At 41.5% G+C, this 22,711-nt stretch overlaps 1 protein-coding gene across 2 annotated transcripts; it reads right to left on the reverse strand.

Moving 5' to 3' along the window:
- Positions 1-10,718: 10,718 nt before the first annotated feature.
- On the reverse strand, positions 10,719-22,464 carry tcea3 (transcription elongation factor A (SII), 3). Of its 2 annotated transcripts, none has more exons than XM_031752416.2 (21): positions 22,055-22,464; positions 21,237-21,299; positions 21,037-21,142; positions 20,800-20,905; positions 15,967-16,482; positions 15,771-15,884; positions 15,456-15,551; positions 15,284-15,355; positions 15,070-15,174; positions 14,903-14,968; positions 14,686-14,745; positions 14,461-14,532; positions 14,287-14,343; positions 14,128-14,190; positions 13,932-14,006; positions 12,644-12,804; positions 12,479-12,535; positions 12,158-12,312; positions 11,903-12,049; positions 11,238-11,309; positions 10,719-11,127 (listed from the first exon to the last, which is right to left on the reverse strand). In XM_031752416.2, exons 1-21 carry the CDS (start codon positions 22,121-22,123, stop codon positions 11,119-11,121), a joined length of 2,241 nt encoding a protein of 746 aa, XP_031608276.1. In that variant the 5' UTR covers positions 22,124-22,464; the 3' UTR covers positions 10,719-11,118. The 2 variants fall into 2 exon arrangements, with proteins under 2 accessions (XP_031608276.1, XP_031608267.1); XM_031752407.2 differs by having other exon boundaries at positions 14,903-14,971.
- Between the last annotated feature and the right edge of the window lie 247 nt (positions 22,465-22,711).

Here is a 22,711-nt window from a genome sequence, read left to right on the forward strand (position 1 = left end):
TCTCCTTTGATCGGACATCTTTGAATAAACTCTGAGGTCTGCAGTTTGCACATTTCTGTTTATAGACCACTGCAGACAGCTTGCATAAAGATAAATTCATTTTTCCCAACATCCCACCTTAATAGCTTGAGAGAAATAGCAAAGCTGTAAAGATATATTGGTTTAAGCGACCATTATGAAGTTTATACAGTGGGTACTTTTGTTACTACATGTTTTTGCAGTAGTTTATCAAACTGTCTTTTAGGAGCAGCTCTGAAATAGCTTTTTAAGATCCAAACAGAATCCTGTATTCTGTCCTCCAGTGCTCTCAAGCACACTACTGTGTCTCCTTCTGGTTTGGGTCATTTCACACAGACATAAGCAACCATGCATGTAATATCTGGTACTATCTGAATGCCATTCCCCTGGCTCCCTTTTCTGACAAACACGACTTTTTCCAAACATCTGCTAAGTTGTATGTAATGAGAGTGGAAAGCAGCCTCATAGGTCTTTTGTGCAAGCATCTGTTTGAGCAAGTAACCTTAAGATGAAAGCAGTAGTTTTTATTATGGTAGCGGCAATGGAAGGAGACGGATGACGTTGTTTCAGCGCCGCCACTCTGGACTTCCACACGTGAGACATCTGGTGTCGAATCCCTTTAAACAACTTAATCAGGAAAAGTTTAGATTTAAGAACAGCCACGGCTCCAGGCGTCCCTTCCTCTGAACTGTATAAGCTACGTGATTACGTGAATACGTGACACTATGTGATACCCATCAGAAGGCAGTTGGTCGAGGTGAAGTTTGCCTTGCAATTCCTAATTAAATGGATTCTATATGAAAGAGGCAGGTGTATATCCAAGACATGAATATCACACCAGGGTCTGACAGCTCTCAACATCAAATGCATTTCGTTTAACAACTCATGAGCAAAGCCAGGGAAACGGCACTCGAGAGCTGGAAGATGAGGCAGTCGGAGTACCGAGTTATAGATCATTGAGTCTGTGCAGTTCAAAGAGTCTTCTCCCAGACACAACAGTCATAAAGGTGAACACTGAAAACTTTATGCTCAGGTTTAACAAGGAAGACTCAAAACAGAAGCTTGCTGAAACTTGTGCAAATGCATTTTCCTTTAATTTTAGTTAGCACTGACTCAGGTGATGCAGTGACAGCTTGTGCCGGCCTGCTGTTTGACTAGTCCAAAATCCAAATACACAATACCTGAGGCAGCAACATGAAAAAATCTCACTAGGTTTGGAAGTGTAATTTTAGAGCATCACAGGCTTCTCAGCAGTTGAAACATCTGCAGAGGTTGTGAGAGATCAGCAGGGTGCTGGAGTGCATTAATGGCACCGTTTCAAAGTGTGAAGACAGTTTGGATGCTTTAGAAACTGCAGATGTTCCAAATTGAAAAGTTTCATAGGGAGATGATGTTTCCTGGCAGCAGGTTGGTGTAACATCACTTTCAAGATGCATTAGAGGCAGGAGGAAAACTGATATTGCAGGGACTCAAACTCAAGGCCGTTGCTTTCCTGAACACTTGTCTCTTCTAGGCAAAAACTGAGTCACTTACTCTTTTCAAAACTATGCAGCAGAAAGTAGCACTTCACAATACAGATGGTGCCTCTTGTGAGTTTGCAACATTTGACATGTAATTCTTCTGAATATGGGAATTCATTTTTAGTTCCTGAGTATGCGCACTAACAACACTTGAAATGTACAATAAAATAAGAGAAAAACCAAAGTGTCTTTTAAAATAAAAGATATTTTATGTAATAAACTCCAGGACTTCCTAGACAAAAGGGCAAAGGATGGAGGATCGGTTATTACGTTATTTTGCGCGTTTAACTGTGTTTGTAACTTTTTAGAAGTTAGTATTGCTTCCAGAGGAAGATCTTTTGTCAGGGTGCTGGGTCGTTTGACTGTCTTTTGTCATTTTGATTTTTTTTTTTTTTTTTTTGCTGTTTTGGGGAAATATTTAAGTGTTAAGTTTAGTTAGTTTTATGATCCATGTTTTCTTGTCAATTTCCTGTGTTAATCTGTCCTCTGTGTATGTCTCTTAAGTTATGCCCATGTCTCGTCTCCCTTTTCCATTTACATATTCCTCTCGTGTTATCACTCCGTGTCTGTATTGTGCTGGCATGTACGTTGTCCCCAGGCCGTCATGTCTCTCTCTTTCTCCGTATCCCTCACTCCCCCTCTCGCTGCGTCTCATCTCCCTTAACTGTTTTTGCGTTTCCACTCTTTGTGACTAGTCCGTCTAGTTTCCCTGAGCATTCTTTCCTCCTGGCTCCTCTGTCAAGTTGTGTAAATTAGTCTTTGTCTTAGGGTTTCCTGTTTTACTTTCACAGTGTTGGTCCTGTGTTCAGTGTGTTTAATTTTGCTTCCTCTGTGTCGTTAGGTCTGTTCATCCCAGCAGTGTTCCCATGTGTTTCCTCTCTCCCTAATGACCCTCATGTGCTTATATTGTGTGTTTTCTTTTGTTCTTTGTCGGGTTGTCTGTGTTTCTCGCATCATGTTCCAGTTCCCTCGTCCAGGTCTCATGTTCTGGTTTCCCTGTGTTTTGGTGGCTTAGCTTTGCTTTAGTTTGCCCAGTTTAGTCAAGTCTCGGTTTCACCTTTTGCCTTTTATTTATGCTAACATTCCAGCCTTCCCTTTCTAACATTGAACTTGTGGGTTTCCTTCAGATACCTTGGTTTCCCCCCTTTCCCCCTTCCCAGCTAAAACAGCAAATGAGAGGAGGTAAACGGATTCGTAAACAGACATGCCATCGGGTGCTGGAAGCCGACGTCTCACAGATTCTGAAGCAGCAGGTTTCATCACTCCGACTAAAATTCACTGAACCAGCCGCCAAAGAAGATGAAAACTACGCTTCACATTTGATAAACTTACTTTGTCAATTTTGCTTCCACCACAATAAAATCACACTTCCTGCACAGCCTTTCTCTCTCTCTCAGTGTACTTCAAGAACAGTTCGCTTGCTTATTACACACCAGTCTACCGTTGTGTACAGCGCTGTCGGCGGCGGGGTTTTTTGTTTTTTTTTCATCTCTCACCTTTTGACCTCCAACAAGAAAGCCTCATGTCTGCTGTTCAATATAGAAGAAATGTAAACTTTTTAAAATTATGCCAAATTGCAAAACACTTAGCTGTGACTCTCTCTGTAACTTTGCTCTGCTTCACTTCAGCAGCATCAGGTAATGTTCATATGTTGATTCATGTTTTCTTCTGTTTTTGTTCTACTGCAGAATATTTTAAGGTTAACTGCTATAAAAAGCCAGGCCAGGAAAATCTCCTTCATATTTTTCTCTGTTTTATCCTCAGTTACTTTGACACAAAGGCATCTGCTGCGATGCTTACATCTCTGATGAAGTCTCACAAGTGTCAGCTTTGTTTTTATTCATAGATATAAAAATATAGATATGTACTGATAAATGATCAGAATTATAGTATTTCTGACTGACTAAAAATTCAATTGAATCAAATCAGTTATAGAAATTGAAATCGATACCCAGCCCTAAGATAACTAACATCTGATTAAAATGTGTGTAACAGCTGTAATCCTATCTTTTTTTTCATCTACATCTGGGTTTAATATGTTCCTGTCAGTTTGTTAGGTACAGTGCCAAGGTGAAAACCACTGCTGACCAAAAAGAACACAAATCTCACATTTGTGACATCTTGATGATCTTCAAGACTTTTGGGAAAATATTCTGTGGACTGACAAAACAAAAGCTGAACTTTAAGTCCCATTACATCTAAAGTAAAACTAAAAGCATTTCAGAAAAGGGATATCATAGCAACAGTCAAACACGGTGGTGGTAGTGTGATGGTCTGGGGCGGCTTTGCCACCTCAGGACATGGAGGATTTGCTGTAATTGATGGAACCATGAAGTCAAAGTCAAAGTCAAAGTCAGTTTTATTTGTCAATTTCTTCAGATGTACTTGCCATACAAAGGAATTGAAATTACGTTTCACACTGTCCCAGACATAGACAACAATAAAGTGCAAATGCACAACATTTAGGTAACATACAGGATATAACAAGACAGGACCTACACATAACATATAATAAAGTGTTCCACAGTGCGCCCTGGAAAGTAGTGTACTAATGACGTAGTCCCAGGTTGTGGTTGGTAAGTGTTTTTGTTTTAATGCAGCATAAGACTGTAGCAGCAGTAATAGTAATATAAATAATATAAATAGTGCTAAAGAAAATACTAAAAATACTAAAAATACTAAAAATATATAGCAGCAGGTGTGTGCAATTGTAATGCAGAGGTAGAATTCTGCTCTATACCAGAAAATTTTGGGTTATGCAGCATGACCACGGACTGAAACACACCAGCAAGTCCACCTTTGAATGGATTTGTTTAGGAAAAAAAGCAAAATGAAGGTTCTGGAGTAGACTGCTTCTAAGTTGGCCAGAGCGTTTTGATCTGAGAGTGTGTGGCTGTCTGTGACTCTTGCCCTCTGAGACCTGGGAGGGTTGGGGACCAACCCGTGAGTCATTTGGTACCGGGCCGCGAGAGTTGAGGCTAGGGTGTGAAATTTATGGTTTTCATCGGTTTTCATCATTTTTATTGTTAACTCGGTTTCCCTGGGTCTTTTCTTTTCCCGTGTGTTATGAATAAATCTTCCTGTTTTTGGTACCGGTACTGGTTTTATTTTATTGTATTTATCCGCGTCACCTTAAAGGCCGGTCCGTGAAAATATTGTCGGACATAAACCGGTCCGTGGCGCAAAAAGGTTGGGGAACGCTGGGCTAAAACTTAAATGTTAAACCTGTATGAGCTGCAGGTACACATGAAGGCAGACATAGCTTTGAGGATGGAGCTGTTATATAATGTTTGTACCATAATTTTTTCGCTTTTTTTTAGCACCACCGGCGGCATGATAACTTGCTGTCTGTTTGCTGAGACACATCTGCACTCAGTGACAATGCAAAACCAAGTCTCACATAAACACACTAAAACCTAAATTACTATAATATTATGTCAGAATTATCAGTTGCTGAATCGTAAAGATACTGTTCAACACATTCATACCTCTAAGGCCAATGTTCAGTACAATCTTTACTCGCCTGCATGATTATGTTATGTGGGAGAAACTGCGTGCCTACCAAGTCTCATCTGATTCCATTTATAGAGAGGCTGCATGCAGAAACAACAAAGGACAGTATTACAAATTCATCACTTCACTTCAGAGAAAAAGAGTCTGAAGGGAAATAAGCTTTCAAAAATAGGCCACAGCCACTATGAACCATGTATGCAACATGATAACAGGAGGTGTGAATATATTAACAGGATCACTGACTCTCATAAGAGTTCAATTTTGAGCTCCTCAAGACAAAGCAGACGGAATTAGTCAGCTTTTTATCAGCTATTAACAAGGCTGGTAAAAAAAAAAAGGTCCCAAACATTCCTGTAATGCTTGTTTTCCTCTGACAGAGATGCAATTATGACAAAAATGTTCCACCGAGCGCTGAAGTAAACTCATTCCGAATGACAGCCACTTTGACCCCCTGAGGTCTGGCTCTTACGATGCACACGGAGTCATCTGATTGGACACGAGTGGAATTGGCAGAAATGCTCCCAGGAGCAACTTTGACATTAATACTGCATGTACATCACAGTGGGTCTTTAATTTACCTGACATGCGTTTCATGTCGCACGTGCAAAGACTTGCATTATGGGTCACGTCAGAAGGAAAGACACAAAGTAGTTGTGTGCAGCATAATTGAAGTCAACTAGAAATCTCACCACAAACCACGTGAACAATAAATGAGCACAGCAAGGCAATTAACAGCTGCACGGTCACTGCATAAACCTTTCAAAGTGAGCCCAGTGTTCCCATTGGGGCCATCAAATCTGCACTTGATAAGCCATAATGAAAAGAATAAAAATACTGATCTAAGTATGAGCTTAGACACAAAAACTGAAGGACAGATTTGTCTGTTGTCAGATCAGTCAGCATGTACAGGGTTATTTTAGTGACATATGAGCACAGCTTGGCGTTCTGACCCAAGGAGCTCCATTTCCATCTCATTATACGAAAGAATCTTTATGGTCATGGTCTCAGAGTTAAATGCTATCGGAAAAACTCCAAGTGGACTGTCTCATGTCCTATCTTTAACGTGCCTCCCACGTAGCTTCTCAACCTTAAGGAACTGACTGATGAAGTGCTGCTTTTAACAGCTTCCCACACCTCTGCAAAGGATTTCTAAACTGATTCTTGGTCAGCCCACATAGCAGACAGGTCTGGCCCAGATCTGGTGTCAAGCCGGCATTCCTGGCTGACTTCTGGCATGGTAAGTATGTAATCCAGATATGGGCCAAGCCTGGCATACATGGCACTGTTTATGTGATGGCAACCCTGAAATCATTTTGTAAACCAGAGATTGTAAATTTGGGTTTTAAAATGGATCCTGAACTTAAGCTTGAAAGCCAGATCGGGTCGGTTGTAAGGTCTAGTTTCTTTCATCTGAGGCAGCTGGCCAAAGTTAAGCACTTTTTTGCGCGACAGCAATTTGAAACAGTAATCCATACCTTTGTAACCGTTCGGCTGGATTACTGTAATTCTCTTTATTATGGGGTGATTCGATCTTCTGTTTTTCGACTGCAGCTAGTTGAGAATGCTGCTGCACATCTTTCAACTGGCACTCGTAGATGCGAGCATATCACCCCAGTTTTATATTCACTTCATTGGCTGCCCGTGCATTTTAGGATCCATTTTAAGCTGCTTTAATTTGTTTTTAAATGTTTGTCCAATGCTGCCCCTCTGTACCTCTCTGAGCTTCTTCATCCATACATACCATACTAGTCCCTCAGGTCGGCAGACCAGCTCCTCCTGAGTGTGCCCAGGACTAATCGTAAGCTCAGAGGGGACCGGGTGCTGCCCGGTCCCCCTCTGGGCATTTGCTGTGGCAGCACCAAAATTGTAGAATGAATTGCCTTTACATGTTAGACAGGCACCTTCCTTATCTGTTTTTAAATCACGTCTTAAAACATATCTATTAACATATCTATTAAAACATACCTTGGCTTTCAGCACAGCAGGACTTGTTGATGTCTCTATTTAAACTGTTTTCTCTTTGTTTTATATTTGTAGCACTGTTGCCAGCATTGTTGGATGTAAAGTGCATTATAAATAAAGATGCTATGCTATGCTATGGCATGCCACATCTGGCCCAATCATGGTTTGTTTTATGTGGCCTAGGCTCATGGAAAACAGGTCTGGCCCGGATCCAGCATCAACCTGGCACTTGTGACTGACTGGTATCATGGCAGGGTGTATGTCAACCAGATGTGGGCCAGGTCTGGCCATGATGGCACTATCTATGTTCCTATTTTCCCATTTTATTTGGAAGACCCAAATACCATGTTGCAATACTATACTGCTATGGTTTACAGCTGGGTGGCTGTAGCTCAGGAGGTAGAGGAGGTCACCAAAAGATTGGAAGGTTAATGGTTCGATCCCTGGCTCCTCCAGTCTGCATGTCAAGAGTATGAATGTAGTTAGAAAGTACTCAGTTTAAAGAAAGTGGGGGAACATAGGATGTTGTATAGAGCACTTTAAGTTATTCGGGAGACTAGAAATGCGCTTTATAAGAATCAGTCCATTCACTGTCTGAACAGAGTTTCGCCATGTTACTTTTGGACTATTATGTTCCGGCACATGTTGTTATTTATTAAGGCTGACATCTCGGGCCAGAGCTGAAACTGTTCTGGGCCAGCAGTGTGTCTGCAACTGGCCCGGGCATCACACAACTTACACATGGCCCACATACCGCAACGAATGACGGCCCTTTGGTGGCCCAGATCTGGTTTGCCAGAGGTGATCCACACATGGGCCAGCACAGGGCCAGCAGTGTGTCTGATTTGTGGGACTTTATGTGAACAGGTGCATTGCATACACATGTCACAATAAAGCTCTAGATTTATCTCAAGAGTAATTAAAGCAAACAACATCACAACAGACTAAATCTCTTGTCAAGTTGTGTAATGAATTTGCATAAACATTCAGTTTTTCATTATGGGGTTTTGGCCATTGAGTGTTTACAGAAGCAAGGCCATTGTTTCCCAGAGACAAAACGGTGAAGTGCCCACTCCGAGATGAGCTGCTGCCTCAAGTGGAGGAGTTCAAGTATCTCAGGGTCTTGTTCATGAGCGGGGTAAGAGCAGAGCAGGAAACTGAAAGGCAAACTGGCGGACACTGCACTGCTCTCTTGTGGTAAATAGAAAGCTCAGCGTAAAGGTGAAGCTGTCGATTTACTGGTCGATCTACGTTTCTACACTCAGCTACGGTATTGACCTGTGGGCAGTGACCGAAAGAATAAGATCAGAGATTCAAGCAGCTGGAATGAGTTTCCTCTGGGGCTCACCCTCAGAGATGTGCTGAGGAGCTCGGTCAGAGCTGCTGTAGAGCCCCACAGCTTGGACCCCGATAAACAGTTGAAATACGATAGGATGACTGATGGACAGCAACAGTTATCCATTTAAATTAAGTCTGCAATAAAATTAAACATGCAAAAGATCTGAAAGAATTTATGATTTTGCAACATTTTATGATCTACTTCAGGTGAATTAAAAATTTCAAAATTGCCTTTATTTTCAGAAATGGCTCAGAGCATCTGTTTGCTGCTCAGTGTATCACATCTACAGCACAAAGGACTCAATATTTAGATTAAGACTTCAACACTTTTAAATCAATGTGAAGACTTTTCTATGTGGATGTAAATTAAAGATTGATGTAGTCATTGAATGTAGTGACCAAAACTGACATAAAATTACTGCTGTGTATTATTACTCCAGGAAAAGCTTATAAGGCTTTAGAAAAGTCTAGAACTGCTAATGATAAAAGCATCCACTTAAGTCAAAAGGCTGTTTTTTGCTTTTATATTTGCATGATAACAATTAGCCCTTCCTTGCAAAGCATTTAGGTGTTCAGAACAGAGTTTGGAGATGATTTCAACAGTTTTGTGTTTGGGTTTTTTTCCACACCAGAAGTCACCAGCTGTCAGAGACACAGAGGTCACAGAGCTGAGCAGCTGTCATTAAATGAAAAGATGGGAATGATGTCGCAGAATCCATTAACAAATTATTACAGAGAAAAATTGGGAGCTTTGCACAGATTACTAGTTTTATTTGCTAGAGACATTATTTCCAGAACACGATATAATGTTTTTAATTTAGGCTTCACTTCAGGATCATGTCCAAGTAACATGTCATGGCTAGGTGTAGATTTTAAGCTCACAAAGCAACGCCAACACAAGTGTACTGTGACAGAATAAAAAGATGAGTGGTTATGCTTTCCCATCTCTCCCTGTACATCAGAGGAGACTTTAATGGTGCAACTGGTGCAGAAGAAGTAAATGAATTAGGTTTAAACTCACAGGAAAATCAGATGGCCCATACTCAGCCAGGGGTAGCTGGGAAGCTGTTCCCGTGGTTCTTTTCTGCTGAAATACAGGCTGCATCTCCAACAATAACAACACACTCCAGGCACAAATGCAGCCTGTTATTTATTATTCATCATAGGCTTGTTTCCTGATCAGAAATGGTGCTGAATGGCTTTAATATGATCCCATTAAGAACCCAGCTGCAACTTCCTCCAGCTTTAGCAGCCTGTCAAACTGACACTAACCTGCAAGCCTCTAACCTGAGGTCAGTAACCTCTGAATAGAACAATGGAAATCTGGGAACTGCTGCTGAATGTGTTTTGGTGAATTGTTGCCATCTACTGTTTGCTTTTAGATGTGCAACAGGAAAACTACCATTGCACCACTACCATTCAAATGTGTTGAATGTACCCATGAACGAAGGCATAACAGGTGAATCATTTGTCTGTTACATCTTAACCCTCTTGAATATTAGCAAATTGCACATGCACTGCAACGTCTTACCCAATGTTATGAGTCTTAATACAGTGGATACATTTGTAATACGTATGAATATAATTTAACCTCCTAGGACCTGGCGTCCACATATGTGGACATCACATTTTGGGTTGTCTAGACCAAAATACTAAATTTTGCTCTACAGGGGCCTGATATCCACTTACAAGGACAATATACTGCCACTGTTTTATCAAAATTTAAAACGAATGTCTTCATATGTGGCTCTCATTTTTCTTAGAAACAAAAATAGGGTAAAAAAAAAATCTGGTGATTCTTTGTTTTTACATTCATCAGGTCCCAATATGCCCAAATTCGGGTCTTAGCAGAAGATAAATCGTTCGAGAGGTGGATGAATCCCTTGCTCTCTTCCACAGCAAGTCTTTTGTCCTGTTTCTCTCCCCTCACCCCCAATCAGTCAGTGCAGATGGCTGCCCCTCCCTAAACCTGGATCTGCTGAAGGTCTCTTCCTGTTAAAGGGGATTTTTTCCTTCCCATTATCGCCAAGTGCTCGCTCAAAGGGGATCATCTGATTGCTGAGGTTTTCTCTGTATTTATGTGGGGTCTTTCCGTTACACTATATTTGGTGCTGGATGGATGGATGGATGGATGGATGGATGGATGATGGCCACATACATAATAATCTTATACAATAATGATATGGAGACAGATATGGAGACTGAGAAAGTTTGGGCATGTGGATATGTTGGACAAAGGATGTTGAATGATGTTGATGTAGTGAAGGAGGACATGCAGCGGGTCCGACACAAGTAGACGCTTTGAATAGGATGACATGTGGAATCGCCACAGCGGACCAGAAGATGAAGACTACAGAACATCTCAACAGTTTTTAAAGCAACCATAACGTTGATTGATGCAGTTTTATTGGCTTTAGATATGTACAAAGTGAGCAGCCGTAATATGTCACAGCTTATTAAATGGATTATGATTCTCTCCATCACGACAGCACCATGATTATTATTGTTAAGTTACAGCTAGGTTGATTTAATGACTCAGTCATCAAACTGTCATACACTCTTAGTTCTCAAAGCTGCATAAAGCAAACTCTGATTATTAGCACATGCTTATAAATCTAAAAAATAAAATAAAATGGAAATCTTAAGAATAACATCATCACTTTAAATCACTAGCTGCAACAGTTTATAAACTCCATTCCCATCCCATTATAGAAAATAAGCTTCTCAGTTTGCTCAGAAAAAAAATGTGGGGTGACCTTTGATGGCATCAGCAGAACTGAAATTTAGAGAAGAACAATAAAAAGCATTAAAAATGTCTTTAAAGTTATCAAACAGAGCATGAAATAGTGTCAGAGCAGAGCTGTTCAGGTTCAGGAAAAGTCTTACCTTCCAGCGGTTGCCACACTCATTGCACAGAACAAATGTGGTCATTGGCTCATCAGCACTGCGCGTCTGCACCTAAAACACACACACAAAGACACACACACACAGAAGGTTTAACTGTAAACAAAACACCAAACTGAAAGGAAGCGGTTTATACGACCTACAGTGAAGCTGAAACACTCCTTCCTCACTAATACAGTGTATATCCCCCACTCTGTGACTGAAATACATCAATCTCATTATATTTATTTGAGCCACTATGTTCCCATATAACTCCCCAAATTATCAAATAGCATCGCCGAAGCTGATTTAAGCCCCAGCTCTAATACAGCCCCACAGCTTTCTTGTTTTTCTGTAGCATTCAAAAGAGAAACAGTTACTCTACAGGCTTTTCAGAACATCACAAACAACAGCAGTAAATAGCCGACTCAGTGCGGTCACATCGTGTGAAACAGCAAAAGATTTCTCATTATTATGTGATAACTAAAAGCAAACAGCTGGAGAAAAACTGCCCTATTACAACACCACCTCTCTACGTGAAAAAGGCACAAAAATCACAGCCTGCTTCACTCTGGAAACACATCGGTTTCACACGCTCACTCGCCTTAATACCACCATTAGACCCCTATTAGTCCTATTATCTGCTTTGCTCTGACACGTGTGTGTACCTGGTTATAGGTGCAGTTTTTCTTCTTGCACTTGCCGCACTGCAGCAGGTCGGTGGTGGTGCCACCAGTTTTAGCCATCTGGTGTTCCCTGATGGCCTCCTGGGTGAGCACGTTCCTCAGCTGTTTGAGCTCATCGCTGGCCATTTCCTTAATAAAGACGACATGATGTGTGATAACGAAAGAGGAAAGAAAAGGCAGGAATGTGCAAAGTGTTGCTCATTGCTGAGGAGAGGTGAACTTGCAGGGCTGTTGTACCTCAGCAGACATGGTGGCGATGCGGCGTAACTCGATGCTTCCTGCGAGCACATTTTTGCGAAGGCCTGGGTTCTTCGGATCCTTCAAGTTGCTGATGCGGCTCCTCACTCGGTTCTTATACTTCATATCAGTGGCTTTTATCTCCTGGTAGATATGTGCGATCACGCTGTCAAGGGCAAACTAATTCCAATGTGTAGCATGCTTGATAACAGCTATAATGTTAAAACAAGATGCTTTCCCTTTGGTTCAACACTGAAAGAACCACAGTTTAATTAATCAAAGCAAGCATAGTGGAGAATTATCAACTCAGCTGAAGGATATGATCTTCAATCTCTGCTGCCATGCTCTCACAGTTAGCTCCAAATTCCTTGTAATCATCTGTGAAGTTCAGAAATTACATTTGATGCAAGTCAGCAGGCAGTCTGTAGCGCGTCTTAATGTGAATATTAAAACTGCAGCAATGATAACGTGCAGCCTCAGCCTCACTATCTGTGCGCAGGGCAGCTGCCAGCATCTCAATGCACTTGTCTCTGATGGAGTCTCCAGTGGCCAGGTGAGGGGACAGCGGACCCCCAGGAGAACTGAAGCTGGGTGACATGGGGCTGCTAGGGGTGGTAGGAGTTTTGGGAGCCTCGGATTTACTCTTTCTGTAAAAAACAAACAAACAAAAAACAAAAATTTTTAGTGTCAAATTCATTAAATATGGATCAAAATGTTGTCGATGCTGCACACCAGCCACACAAGTGCAGCTTTAACCTTTAGCAATAATTCATTTACTAACATCCATCATATAAAGAACCCATCCTGAAACGCTCTGACTCATCAGTCCTTGAAAATATATTAAAGAATGATGAATGTCAACACTGATAAAGAGGCTATTTGGAGTTGCTTGTTGCCACCCACTGAGTCCTCCCACGAGCTAGCAGCTTGTCAAACAGGAGTGCCAAAATAATAAGCATACAGTGCTGTGCAAAATTCTTGAGCCACAACTCTTTTCTTTATATTTCGCTTCAAAGGAGGCAGAGTTCCTTGTTACTTTTAAGGCTTTCTGAAGATCTTTCAAAGTTTTTCTTTGGACATGGGCTGCTTTTTCTCTCAAAAAATACTTTTTGTTTGTTTGTTAAGCTACTCAACACTGACCAATGAATCATTCAAGCATTTAAAAATGCACCTAACTCAAGAGATGAACCATTGTTGTGAACCAGTTTTAGACTATATCAGATTTTGATCCACTGTGCGATGCCATACCAACGGCTTCATTTTCCAGCATGACAATGATCCCAAGAACACTGTCGCCGTAGAAACATATATAGATAGAAAAACACACAAGGACTCGCCAGAGCCTGAACCTCAACGTTATTAAAGCAGTGTGGGATCATCTTAACAGAAAACAGAACAAAAGGCACTTAACATTAAAAAAAGAGCTTTCAATGTCCTTCAAGAAGCATGAAGAACTATTCCTGAAGACTATTTAAAGAAATGAGAAGAATGCTGCCTCAGAGAGTTCATGCTTTGTTCAAGAATAAAGGTGGTCACACCAAATATTTACTTTCAAGCTAGGTAGAATCATATAGAATCATATATTCTTTATATGCTGTAGTTCTGTGAATGTTTGAATTTTCCATTTTCCTAACAATATAAATAATTGAGGGGTGGCACAAGACTTTTGCACAGTACTGTAAATCTACAGTGAATAGCCATCCTTAACTTATTTTGTACCCAGCAAGATCGATGATAAAATCATCCTAAGAACCTGAGAAACATAATTAAATACCTTTCAATGCTGTCAGTAGAGGGCTTCCTCTGTAGAGGTCCAAGCTGAGGAGCCTTAGAGCCCTGAGACTCTCTCCTGTAATGCAAACTCAAAGTCGTTTATGTTTTTCGCGTGCAGAAGTACACAAAACTTTAACACCTGAGAGTCGATAGTTTGGTGAACTTTTAGTTAATCAGCACTGGTCGGTGTTATTTACCTTTCTCCTGTTAGCTTCTTTGCTGCTGGCGAGCTGCTCGTCTTTGAGTCAGTCGATTCCCGTCTAAGCAGTGAAACACTTTCAGTCAGTCTGGGTTTAATCATTTGGATTTCGCATTTAAGTACTGGTGAGATTTAAACTGGTGCACAGAACTCATACCTGTCAGCTGAATGACGTTTCACAGGTTGGCCAGGCTTTGACTCACAGGAGTCCTTTCTACAACAAAGGATTAGCATCACTAGCATCACATTTCATCTAAGATGAGTGCACACACACACAGCCACACGCACGTTTATGTTGTATTCTCAAACTTATTCCCTGGCTCCTGCACACCTGTGTTTGTCTTTTTTGGCCTCCAAGGCGGGCTTTTTGGGAGGGGGCGATTTAGAGTCTGATGAATCTTTCCTGACAAGAGGAAGAGTTTGTGTGTGATTTTTTTTTTAACCAAACCCGTCTGTGAACAATAAAACGACAATGCATCCATCTCCCTTTGCTCTAAAATTCAACAGTCATCACACAGGGAATGAACAGATATTTTCATACTGATGACTTGCAAACCTTTCTCTTTTGGTTTCATCTGAATGTTTTCTAGACATTTTGGTATCCACTGAGTCTTTCCTGCAAAAAGAAAACAACTTTGGTACCAACACTGAACACCAGTGTTTCATGTAAAACCAAAGAAACAGATTTCTTAAGGCCACTGATCATCCAGAGACTGCAGCCAACTTGGTTTTTATACATGAATGAGAAACAGAACCATTCCCAGATCCCAGACCTGTCTTTCTTCACATGATCTGACGTCTTTTTCTGTGGAGGAAGCAGCTTAGACTCTGACTCCTTCCTGCTTTAGCAAATAAAAAACAGATTCAAATTCTGAGTCCAAATAAAATTGTTTTTTTTCTCCCAAAATATTTTCCCGTCTGCAACTCGTCTGATTCAGACCTGTCTCTCTCCTTTTTTCCATCTAGTGAGGGCCGCTTCGGAGGAGGAGGGTGAAGGTGAAGAGGAAGCGGAGGAAGAGGAGCGTTGGGGTCAGGAGGCTCTTTTCTAAATGAAGAGACACCTCTGAGCTCAGATGAATCACTTCATAAACAGAGTGAATAATGACAGAAAATCTTTACGGCACTGCAAAGAAAGTGGGCATGCAGAGCCTGACCTTAGCGGAGGAGGAGGATGTAGGTGAAGAGGAAGCGGAGCAATCGGAGTGTTTGGATCCAATGGAACTTTCCTGAAAATCAGCACTTGTTTGAGATTTTTTAAACTCTCTCGTTGTTTTCTGTCTAACGTCACTCAAGCACTTCAGAAACATGCACCAAACCACATCTGACCTCTCCTTCTTTACTTCCACGGGAGGTCGTTTAGTCGGCGGAGAAGGAGGTCGGGGAGCGTTAGGGCGAAGAGGTCGGGAGTCTTTGCCATCCTTCCTGGACATATGTCACAACAGCAGAGGTCAGATCAACGCAAAAGCCCACCCGACGATGCGGCATGCTGTTCAAGCACACAAAAACACACCTGAGTGACTTGCATCAGCATGCACCATGCACAGCAGGAATCCTGTTAGGCCACGTGGAACACACTGATGCATGTTAAGTCATTAGCAGCAACCGCGTGCTCTGCAGCTCAGGCAGCACAGGAGTCCTAACCTGTCTTTCTGAAAATCCATGGTGGGGCGTTTGATGGGAGGAGGAGGCCGAGCGGGTCGAGGAGGAGAGGGGAATCGGGTGGGATAGAGCACACTGCTGTCCAGCACACCTCTCCTGAAATATACAACAGAGTCTGAAGCTCTGCTGGATCTTTCTGGGAAGTAACGTTTTTTTGAGCCTCTAGGTTGGTTCTCACCTTTCAAACAAGGGCTTGTGGATGTCAGTGGGTCTCTCTCTCTGAGGCTCGCTCAGAGGCCTCTCTCTCTGAGGTGTGCTTGGGAGCCTCTCGTGGTTGTTTTCTTCTCTCTGTTTGTCCTTCCTCATTTCATCCGCAGAGCTGCACTTCTTGAGCTCCGTGGGGTGTTTCTCTTTTTTGAGCTCTTCCACGTGCCTCGTCTTTTTTGGTTCCTCTAATGGTCTTTCTCTTCTCGGCTCCGATTTGTGCTTCTCGCCCCGTGGGTCTTGCACAGGCTTCGGCTTTTTGTTATCGACCTCCACTTTGGGATTTTCTGGGGGTGCTTGTTTCTCTTTCCTGATTTCCTGCAGATGTTTTGCATTTCCAAGGTCCTCCAGGTGCTTTTCTTCCATGAGGTCGTCAGCATGTCTCTTTTTGATTTTATGGTCATCATTGTGTTTGTCTTTCATGACTGTATTAGCGTGTTTTTTGTCATGATCTGAGTCTTGTTTTAGTTTGACTTCCTGCTCGCCGTGACTAAGAGAGAAAAAAGGGAAGCACTGTTTTTACCTCTATGCAAGAATTACCACAGTGAGTGTTAGAGGTGGAAGTGGATTAAATAAATGGCAAATATATTAACATGAACCTGATTTAAATCACTGACAAGCACTGAAGAAGTCAGTGCTTTTCATGCAGTTAAACAGTGAAGGACACTTCATAGCGTCTCAGCTTTTACCCTACATATGCACTTGTAAACAGTGCTGCCTTGAAAATTTCTCATTGAACTTCTCAAGAAGAGAACAACATCACTCTGCTGACTTCTATATTATATAATCTATCCCATCCAACATTGAAAAATAGCTTTAAGCATAGACTTTAAAAGATATATGTAGCAAGGTTATTATAGAAGTAAACTAAAAACTATTAAATTAAATTAATTAAAAGTAGATTTTTGAAAAAAAATAAAACTAACTGATTTGCTATAGTGTACTTAGGAAACTATCCATCTTCTTATTGGGTCACTGGGATGAGCAGGTGGGGTCTCACGGTCAGGCTTGTGCCTGTTCCAGCTGTCACATTGTGAGAGTCATAGGGACAGGTCACTAGCCGACCACAGGACTAACACAAAGAGACAAACAACCATTCACATCTATGGGGAAATCACTGTGGGAGGAAATCAGAGAGAACCCACCCAAACACAGTGAGAACATGCAAACTCCACACAGTTGGGTCGGACCACACAGTGGAGTCAAACCCAGGACCTTCTTGCTGTGTGTCAATAGTGATAACCACCGGACCATCATCCGGCCCTACGTTTAAAAAAAACTAACTAAAGAGAAACAAAGGGCGAAATATTTTTAGTTAGGTCACATCCCAGCAAACATGATTGACACCCCAGCGTCATTTCCCTTGTCAAAATTAATCATGACACCAAAAACTGAACAGCAGGCAGACAGATGCTGATGCTGAATAGAGGTCCGACCATCTCTTACAAAGTAAAACATATATAGATCCGATTAGTCTTTGTTTTTTCTTTAACAACAACTCTTTGGTTAGTACGTGTTTGTGACGTCTTCTCCACATACACAGATAATATTAGCAAAACCTGTTTTTAAAGAAAATTTTATGCTTTTTACATGGTGAACTTGGTTCACTGTTAGGTCCTAAGCAGCATCAGGAGCCCGGGAATGGGACTTGTTAAGCATGAAGTCAATTAGCTCAACAGAAACATAAAAGGTAAAACCTTGAGTCTTAGTCACTCCTGAGCTGAGATTCTTGAAGTCAGTCTTTCTCTCTCTAGTCTAATAAGGACCTCTGAGCAATGCTGAAGCTTTACCTAACACAGACGTCACTGACGATTACTGATCATTACTAACATCAAGCAAGGCTTTCATGGACACGTTTACTTAGACACAGGATGTCTGCATAACTATGAGTCACCTGCCCTCACAAAGAGTAGAGTTTGTATTATTATACCTGTTCTGAACTTCCTAAATTTGGACTCTAACAAATATCCACTGGCAGCAGGTGCTTTTGGCTGATTTCCCTTGTTTAATTTAGCACAACATTTTTTACACCAGATATCCTTCCTGTAACAACCGTGCCATCTATCCAGGCTTTTAGACCAGCGCAACGAGTACACTAGCCTATGATTGCCTGAGACTGGGTCTCAAAACAGGGATCCTTCACATGAAACCACTACACCATGGACCCACCATATTGTGATATTTAAAAACACTAACAATAACCCAGAATTAAAACATCTTCAAAGTGAAACAAGCAAAACCAAACAAGAACCTACCTGACACTAAACTGAATTACAAAATAGAAAAAAAACAATGAGTCTGACATGTAGCCCTCAAGACATCATCATCATCCACTGATTTGTGGTCTCCCATCTACGGTGGCCCTGAGAGGTCAAACGCACCGCAACTTAAGAAAACACCAGCAAATAGAAAAATGCTGGAAAAGCAGACAAAACACAGCTGAATTAGGAAAAAAATCCACAATTGAAGTGTTTCTGGGGGCACAATAACATGACGGACCAGCTGCAGGAGTAGAAACCAAAACGTGTGAAGGATCGCAGTGAGACTTAAAGAAGTAGAGGATTCATCGCTGTTGTGAGGGAGAAAAAGACGCAGGTAATGTGTGTTTTAATCACATTATTCATGTAATACTTAAGATACATATTTGCTGTTGTGTTTTGTGTGCATTTTTATATTAGCTGTTGTTTTCTTAATTTGTTCGTTTGACCTCTCAGGACCACCGTACCCATCTTTCTTTCTTGTTGGTGAGTCTGCACACTAATATCGTAGCAAACTGTGAGTCACAATGCAGAATAACCTGATTCAGTAGTGTCTATTCACAACAACTGACACCCCAGTGCGCTTTATATGGTAAGGTAAAGAACCTACAATAATACAGAGAAAATCCCAACAATCAAATGACCTTCTGTGAGTAAGCACTTGCCAACAGTAGGAAGGAAAGATCATGCCCTGGAGGTCGGGGCAGTGGCCCCCCACACCCTCTAGCAGATCGTTACATGAAGGAACCTTTTAAAAACAAGCGCGTTCATGCTCACAGGTGTACACACGGGTGATCACACACACAAACTACACCCTTTTTGGCTCCTACCTCAAAGCACACTGTGCGCTGTTGATCTCACGTGCTGCACAATAATGTTTAATATTTAGTATTTACTGTCATATTCCCATATATCATTGTGATCTTGTTTATTACTCTCGTTTTCTTCTGCTTGCTTTCTTTTTTCTTTCTCAACAGGTGATCCAGGTGATCGATATATGTATTTTTTGTCTGCTTATTCTGTTGTTTTTTGTTTTTTGCCCTTTTTCCCCGTCCCTCTTCTCAGGTTTTTTTCTTTCCCTCTTTCTTTCTCCACGTTCTCTCCTCCAGTCAAGTCTGTCCCGTATTCAGCAAGTGAAAATAAAATAAACAATAAAAAGTTGAATCAAATGGACCATTACGGCAAGGCTGGGATGGTCCATTTGGTAAAGTAAATCCGTTGGGCATCTTTCTTCGCCTTTAGACAATAATTCTGATGGCAAAAGAACCAAACGGGACAGGTTAAAAAAAAAAAAAAAAAAAAAAAAAAACAGTAGGAAGGAAAAACTCCCTTTTAACAGGAAGAAACCTCTGGCAGAACCAGTCTCACAGACGGACGGCCATCTGCTGTGACCTGCTGGGGGTGATGGGAGAGAGAGACAGGACAACTCATGAGATTTTAACGTGTTACTGAGAACATAAAATAATCTGGAAAATATATCCTGGGATAATAAATCGTCCCACAGACTTCTGGAGTCGCCCCCTGCTGGCTGTTAGAAAGAATGACGGTGATAGAAAAATTATTAAAGTTATGTAACACGCTTTGCAGTAAGCTGAAGAAATGTATCTCTCAATGTCTCTCTCCATCTGTGCTTTTCTCAGGCCTTGTTGTGGCTACTCTGCTATCTGTTATCCAAAGCAGACAGAATCATGTTCAGTACAAGGACGCCAAGTAACTGTTAACAATAAAAAAAAAGTGGATAACATTGGAAAAAGTGTATAAATGAAACTCAAGGAATTGCCCTGCTTTTGCTTCCTTGCAAGTAAAACAGACATGTTAGAGCTCACTGCTCTATGTGTTTCACTTCTTAAGAGAATTGTTCTAACAGAGGGTTTAACACACTTTCAAACAGGCTTTTATGTGCAGTTTATCATTCAGGGGTTAAAAGAAGTCTTCCTATTTAAAGTTATGATGCTACTTAAAGGATAAAATGTGACATTACAGTGGCTCACAAGTCTGTTCTGTCCTTAATGTCATTAAACACCCCAAACTGTTCGCAGCAAATAGCTGCCCCTCACTGAGCCTCGTTCTGCTGGAGGTTTCTTCCTGTTAAAAGGGAGTTTTTCTTTCCCACGATAGAAGTGCTTGTCAAAGGGGTCATTTGACTGTTGTCTTATTGTTTTGAGGCAGCTCCAGTTGTGATTCAGCACTATACAAATATAACTGAACTGAATTAAATCGTCTGAATGTAGATCAGCCAGGCAGTAGATTACCTTGAAATTTTATTTGAACTTTAAACATTTCAGTGCTTTTTTTTAAACAAAGCTGTTGTCACTTTTAGCAGAGAGTTATTTTTCAAGGTGTTTTTATGAATGTGAAGAAAATACTTTTGTTCCAGTGCACTGTAAAGCCACGCACACACATCGTTATGGACCTGACAGCAGGCAGGCACAGCAGGTATGTGGACATTAACCAGAACTTCACTTCATAATGTGTGTGTGCTCTTTGTATTAAATGTCACGTTAAGTGTACCTGTGTAGTTTCTGTGTAACCGCTGTGAAACCACTGACCTGCTCTGCGTCTCCGAGGGAGAGCTATTTGGAGAAGCTGCCGTTTTGCTGGAGTTCAAACCATTCTTGGTCTCAGACGATTTCTCGGGATGAGAGCGGCCAGAGTCTGCATGAGTGCGTGTTTTGGAGGAGAAATCATATCAGCAAATCAGACTCCGTGCTGATGTATTTACTGCACAAGCAACCATTTCACCGCTGTGAAAACACTGTAGTATGCATGTAAATCACTGTGTGTACCCAGAAGTCTTTTCCAGTCTTTAATGAGGACTTTTGCCAAAGCAATCACTTCTTCATCTGTGCAGTGCTTCCTGATACCATTAACAGACATTCCAATTCTCGTTTCCTGAAGCCAACATAGACACACGGGTTAATTATTTTCTTTTTTCCACATTTCCCCAGAATTCCAAGATGATCAGCAAAATTAAAATTTAACCCACCTGTAGAAGTTTGAGAGTCATATTGACGCCTTTCAGCTCCTTCAGCAGGTCAATGGCGCCCTCCTGTATTCACCAAACAGTGACATCGTTACTTGCAACCCCCTAACTCTTGAAAGGGTTCATTTAGAAATGCGTAATAACAGTGTAAAGCACAGATCTGGCAACAAGCATGCGTTGACGTTTCAAAAAAGAAAGTGCAATGCGGTTAGCAAACAAGAACAGTTTCACTTCTTTATTATTTTTTTTCATTAGCACTCGATGGCATTTTTACAACATATATCGGGGCACAGATTAGATCCACTGTTTTTGCACGGCTGTTTATTCCGATTACAGCTGGTGGCATTATCTTGTGCAGCCCCTAACTGTGCAGGAGCGCCGCGAACAATGTCGTGTTTGCAGATTCAGTCACAACACAAGCACGGCCTTACGCCCACAGGCCGCGGTGTTTACTTTCTGTTCTGCGCACTTCCATGTCAGTTAAACTCGCTGAGCATTTTCAGAAAGAGAGAGAAAAAAAGCTTTTGACAAACACAAAAGAGCTGGGCTACACAGCAGAGCTGCACGCTGGCACTGAAACGGTCCTGCAAGAGAAATACACGCAAACCCACGAACACCTGTTGATCGTTTGTTACAGTACGATCAAGCACTTCACTTCTGCACACTTTCCAAACACACCGAGTCAGTAGGAATCAGACTCATATTTAACGGAAAAGTAGAGGAACCCATTTTAATTTATGGAAAAGTCTCTCGCGGGCCTTCTGCGCAGCGCGAGGTGGCGGGACAACGCGCCACCTGTGGGTGTCAAAATATAGTCTCACCGTGTTATTTCTAGACACCATCTTGTCCAGTTTTTTTGCAATCCGGATGAGATCTTCCTCTCGAGTCATCGCTGCATTTAGTCGTCTATAGACCGATCGGTTGGGCCAAATGGATACTTATTTTAAAAAAGAAAAAAACTCCCGAGAAACAGAAAAGTTTGTATCTGCTATAGGTCGGACTTTACGCACGGCGCACTCCATTCAGCCGAGAGGCGTGTCCTGCGGAGGGGTCCCAGCTGACCTGCTCCACAAATGACAAACTAAATATAGACACAGTAGTAGACCCGTGGACAACAGGGATGACTGAAGTTTAGTGTGAGAGATAGAAACAAAAATGTTAGACCGCTTTAAAAAATACTTTTTTAAAAAAAAAAATCAACTTTATCTTGTCTTATCATGCTTTGCTCTTCTGTGGCTCCTTAGATTTCTCTACACCCTGGACGGATTATATCACAAAATGATCTCTCGTTAAGGTTTTCCACCAAAAACGAGGTCACTGTGTAATGATTAATCTTTCCTACACTGAAGGCAGAACTCGAACAGCTGCTGCTGTGCCAAAGAGCAGCCCGACACCAAGTCACCGTTTAACGTCTGTTTCTTTCTTTGTTTCTTTGTTACTTCATGTTTTGTAACACGGAACAAGGGAACCTCGAACAC

This window comes from Oreochromis aureus, linkage group 11 (assembly GCF_013358895.1).
Source record: "Oreochromis aureus strain Israel breed Guangdong linkage group 11, ZZ_aureus, whole genome shotgun sequence".
NCBI classification, from domain to species: Eukaryota; Metazoa; Chordata; class Actinopteri; order Cichliformes; family Cichlidae; genus Oreochromis; species Oreochromis aureus.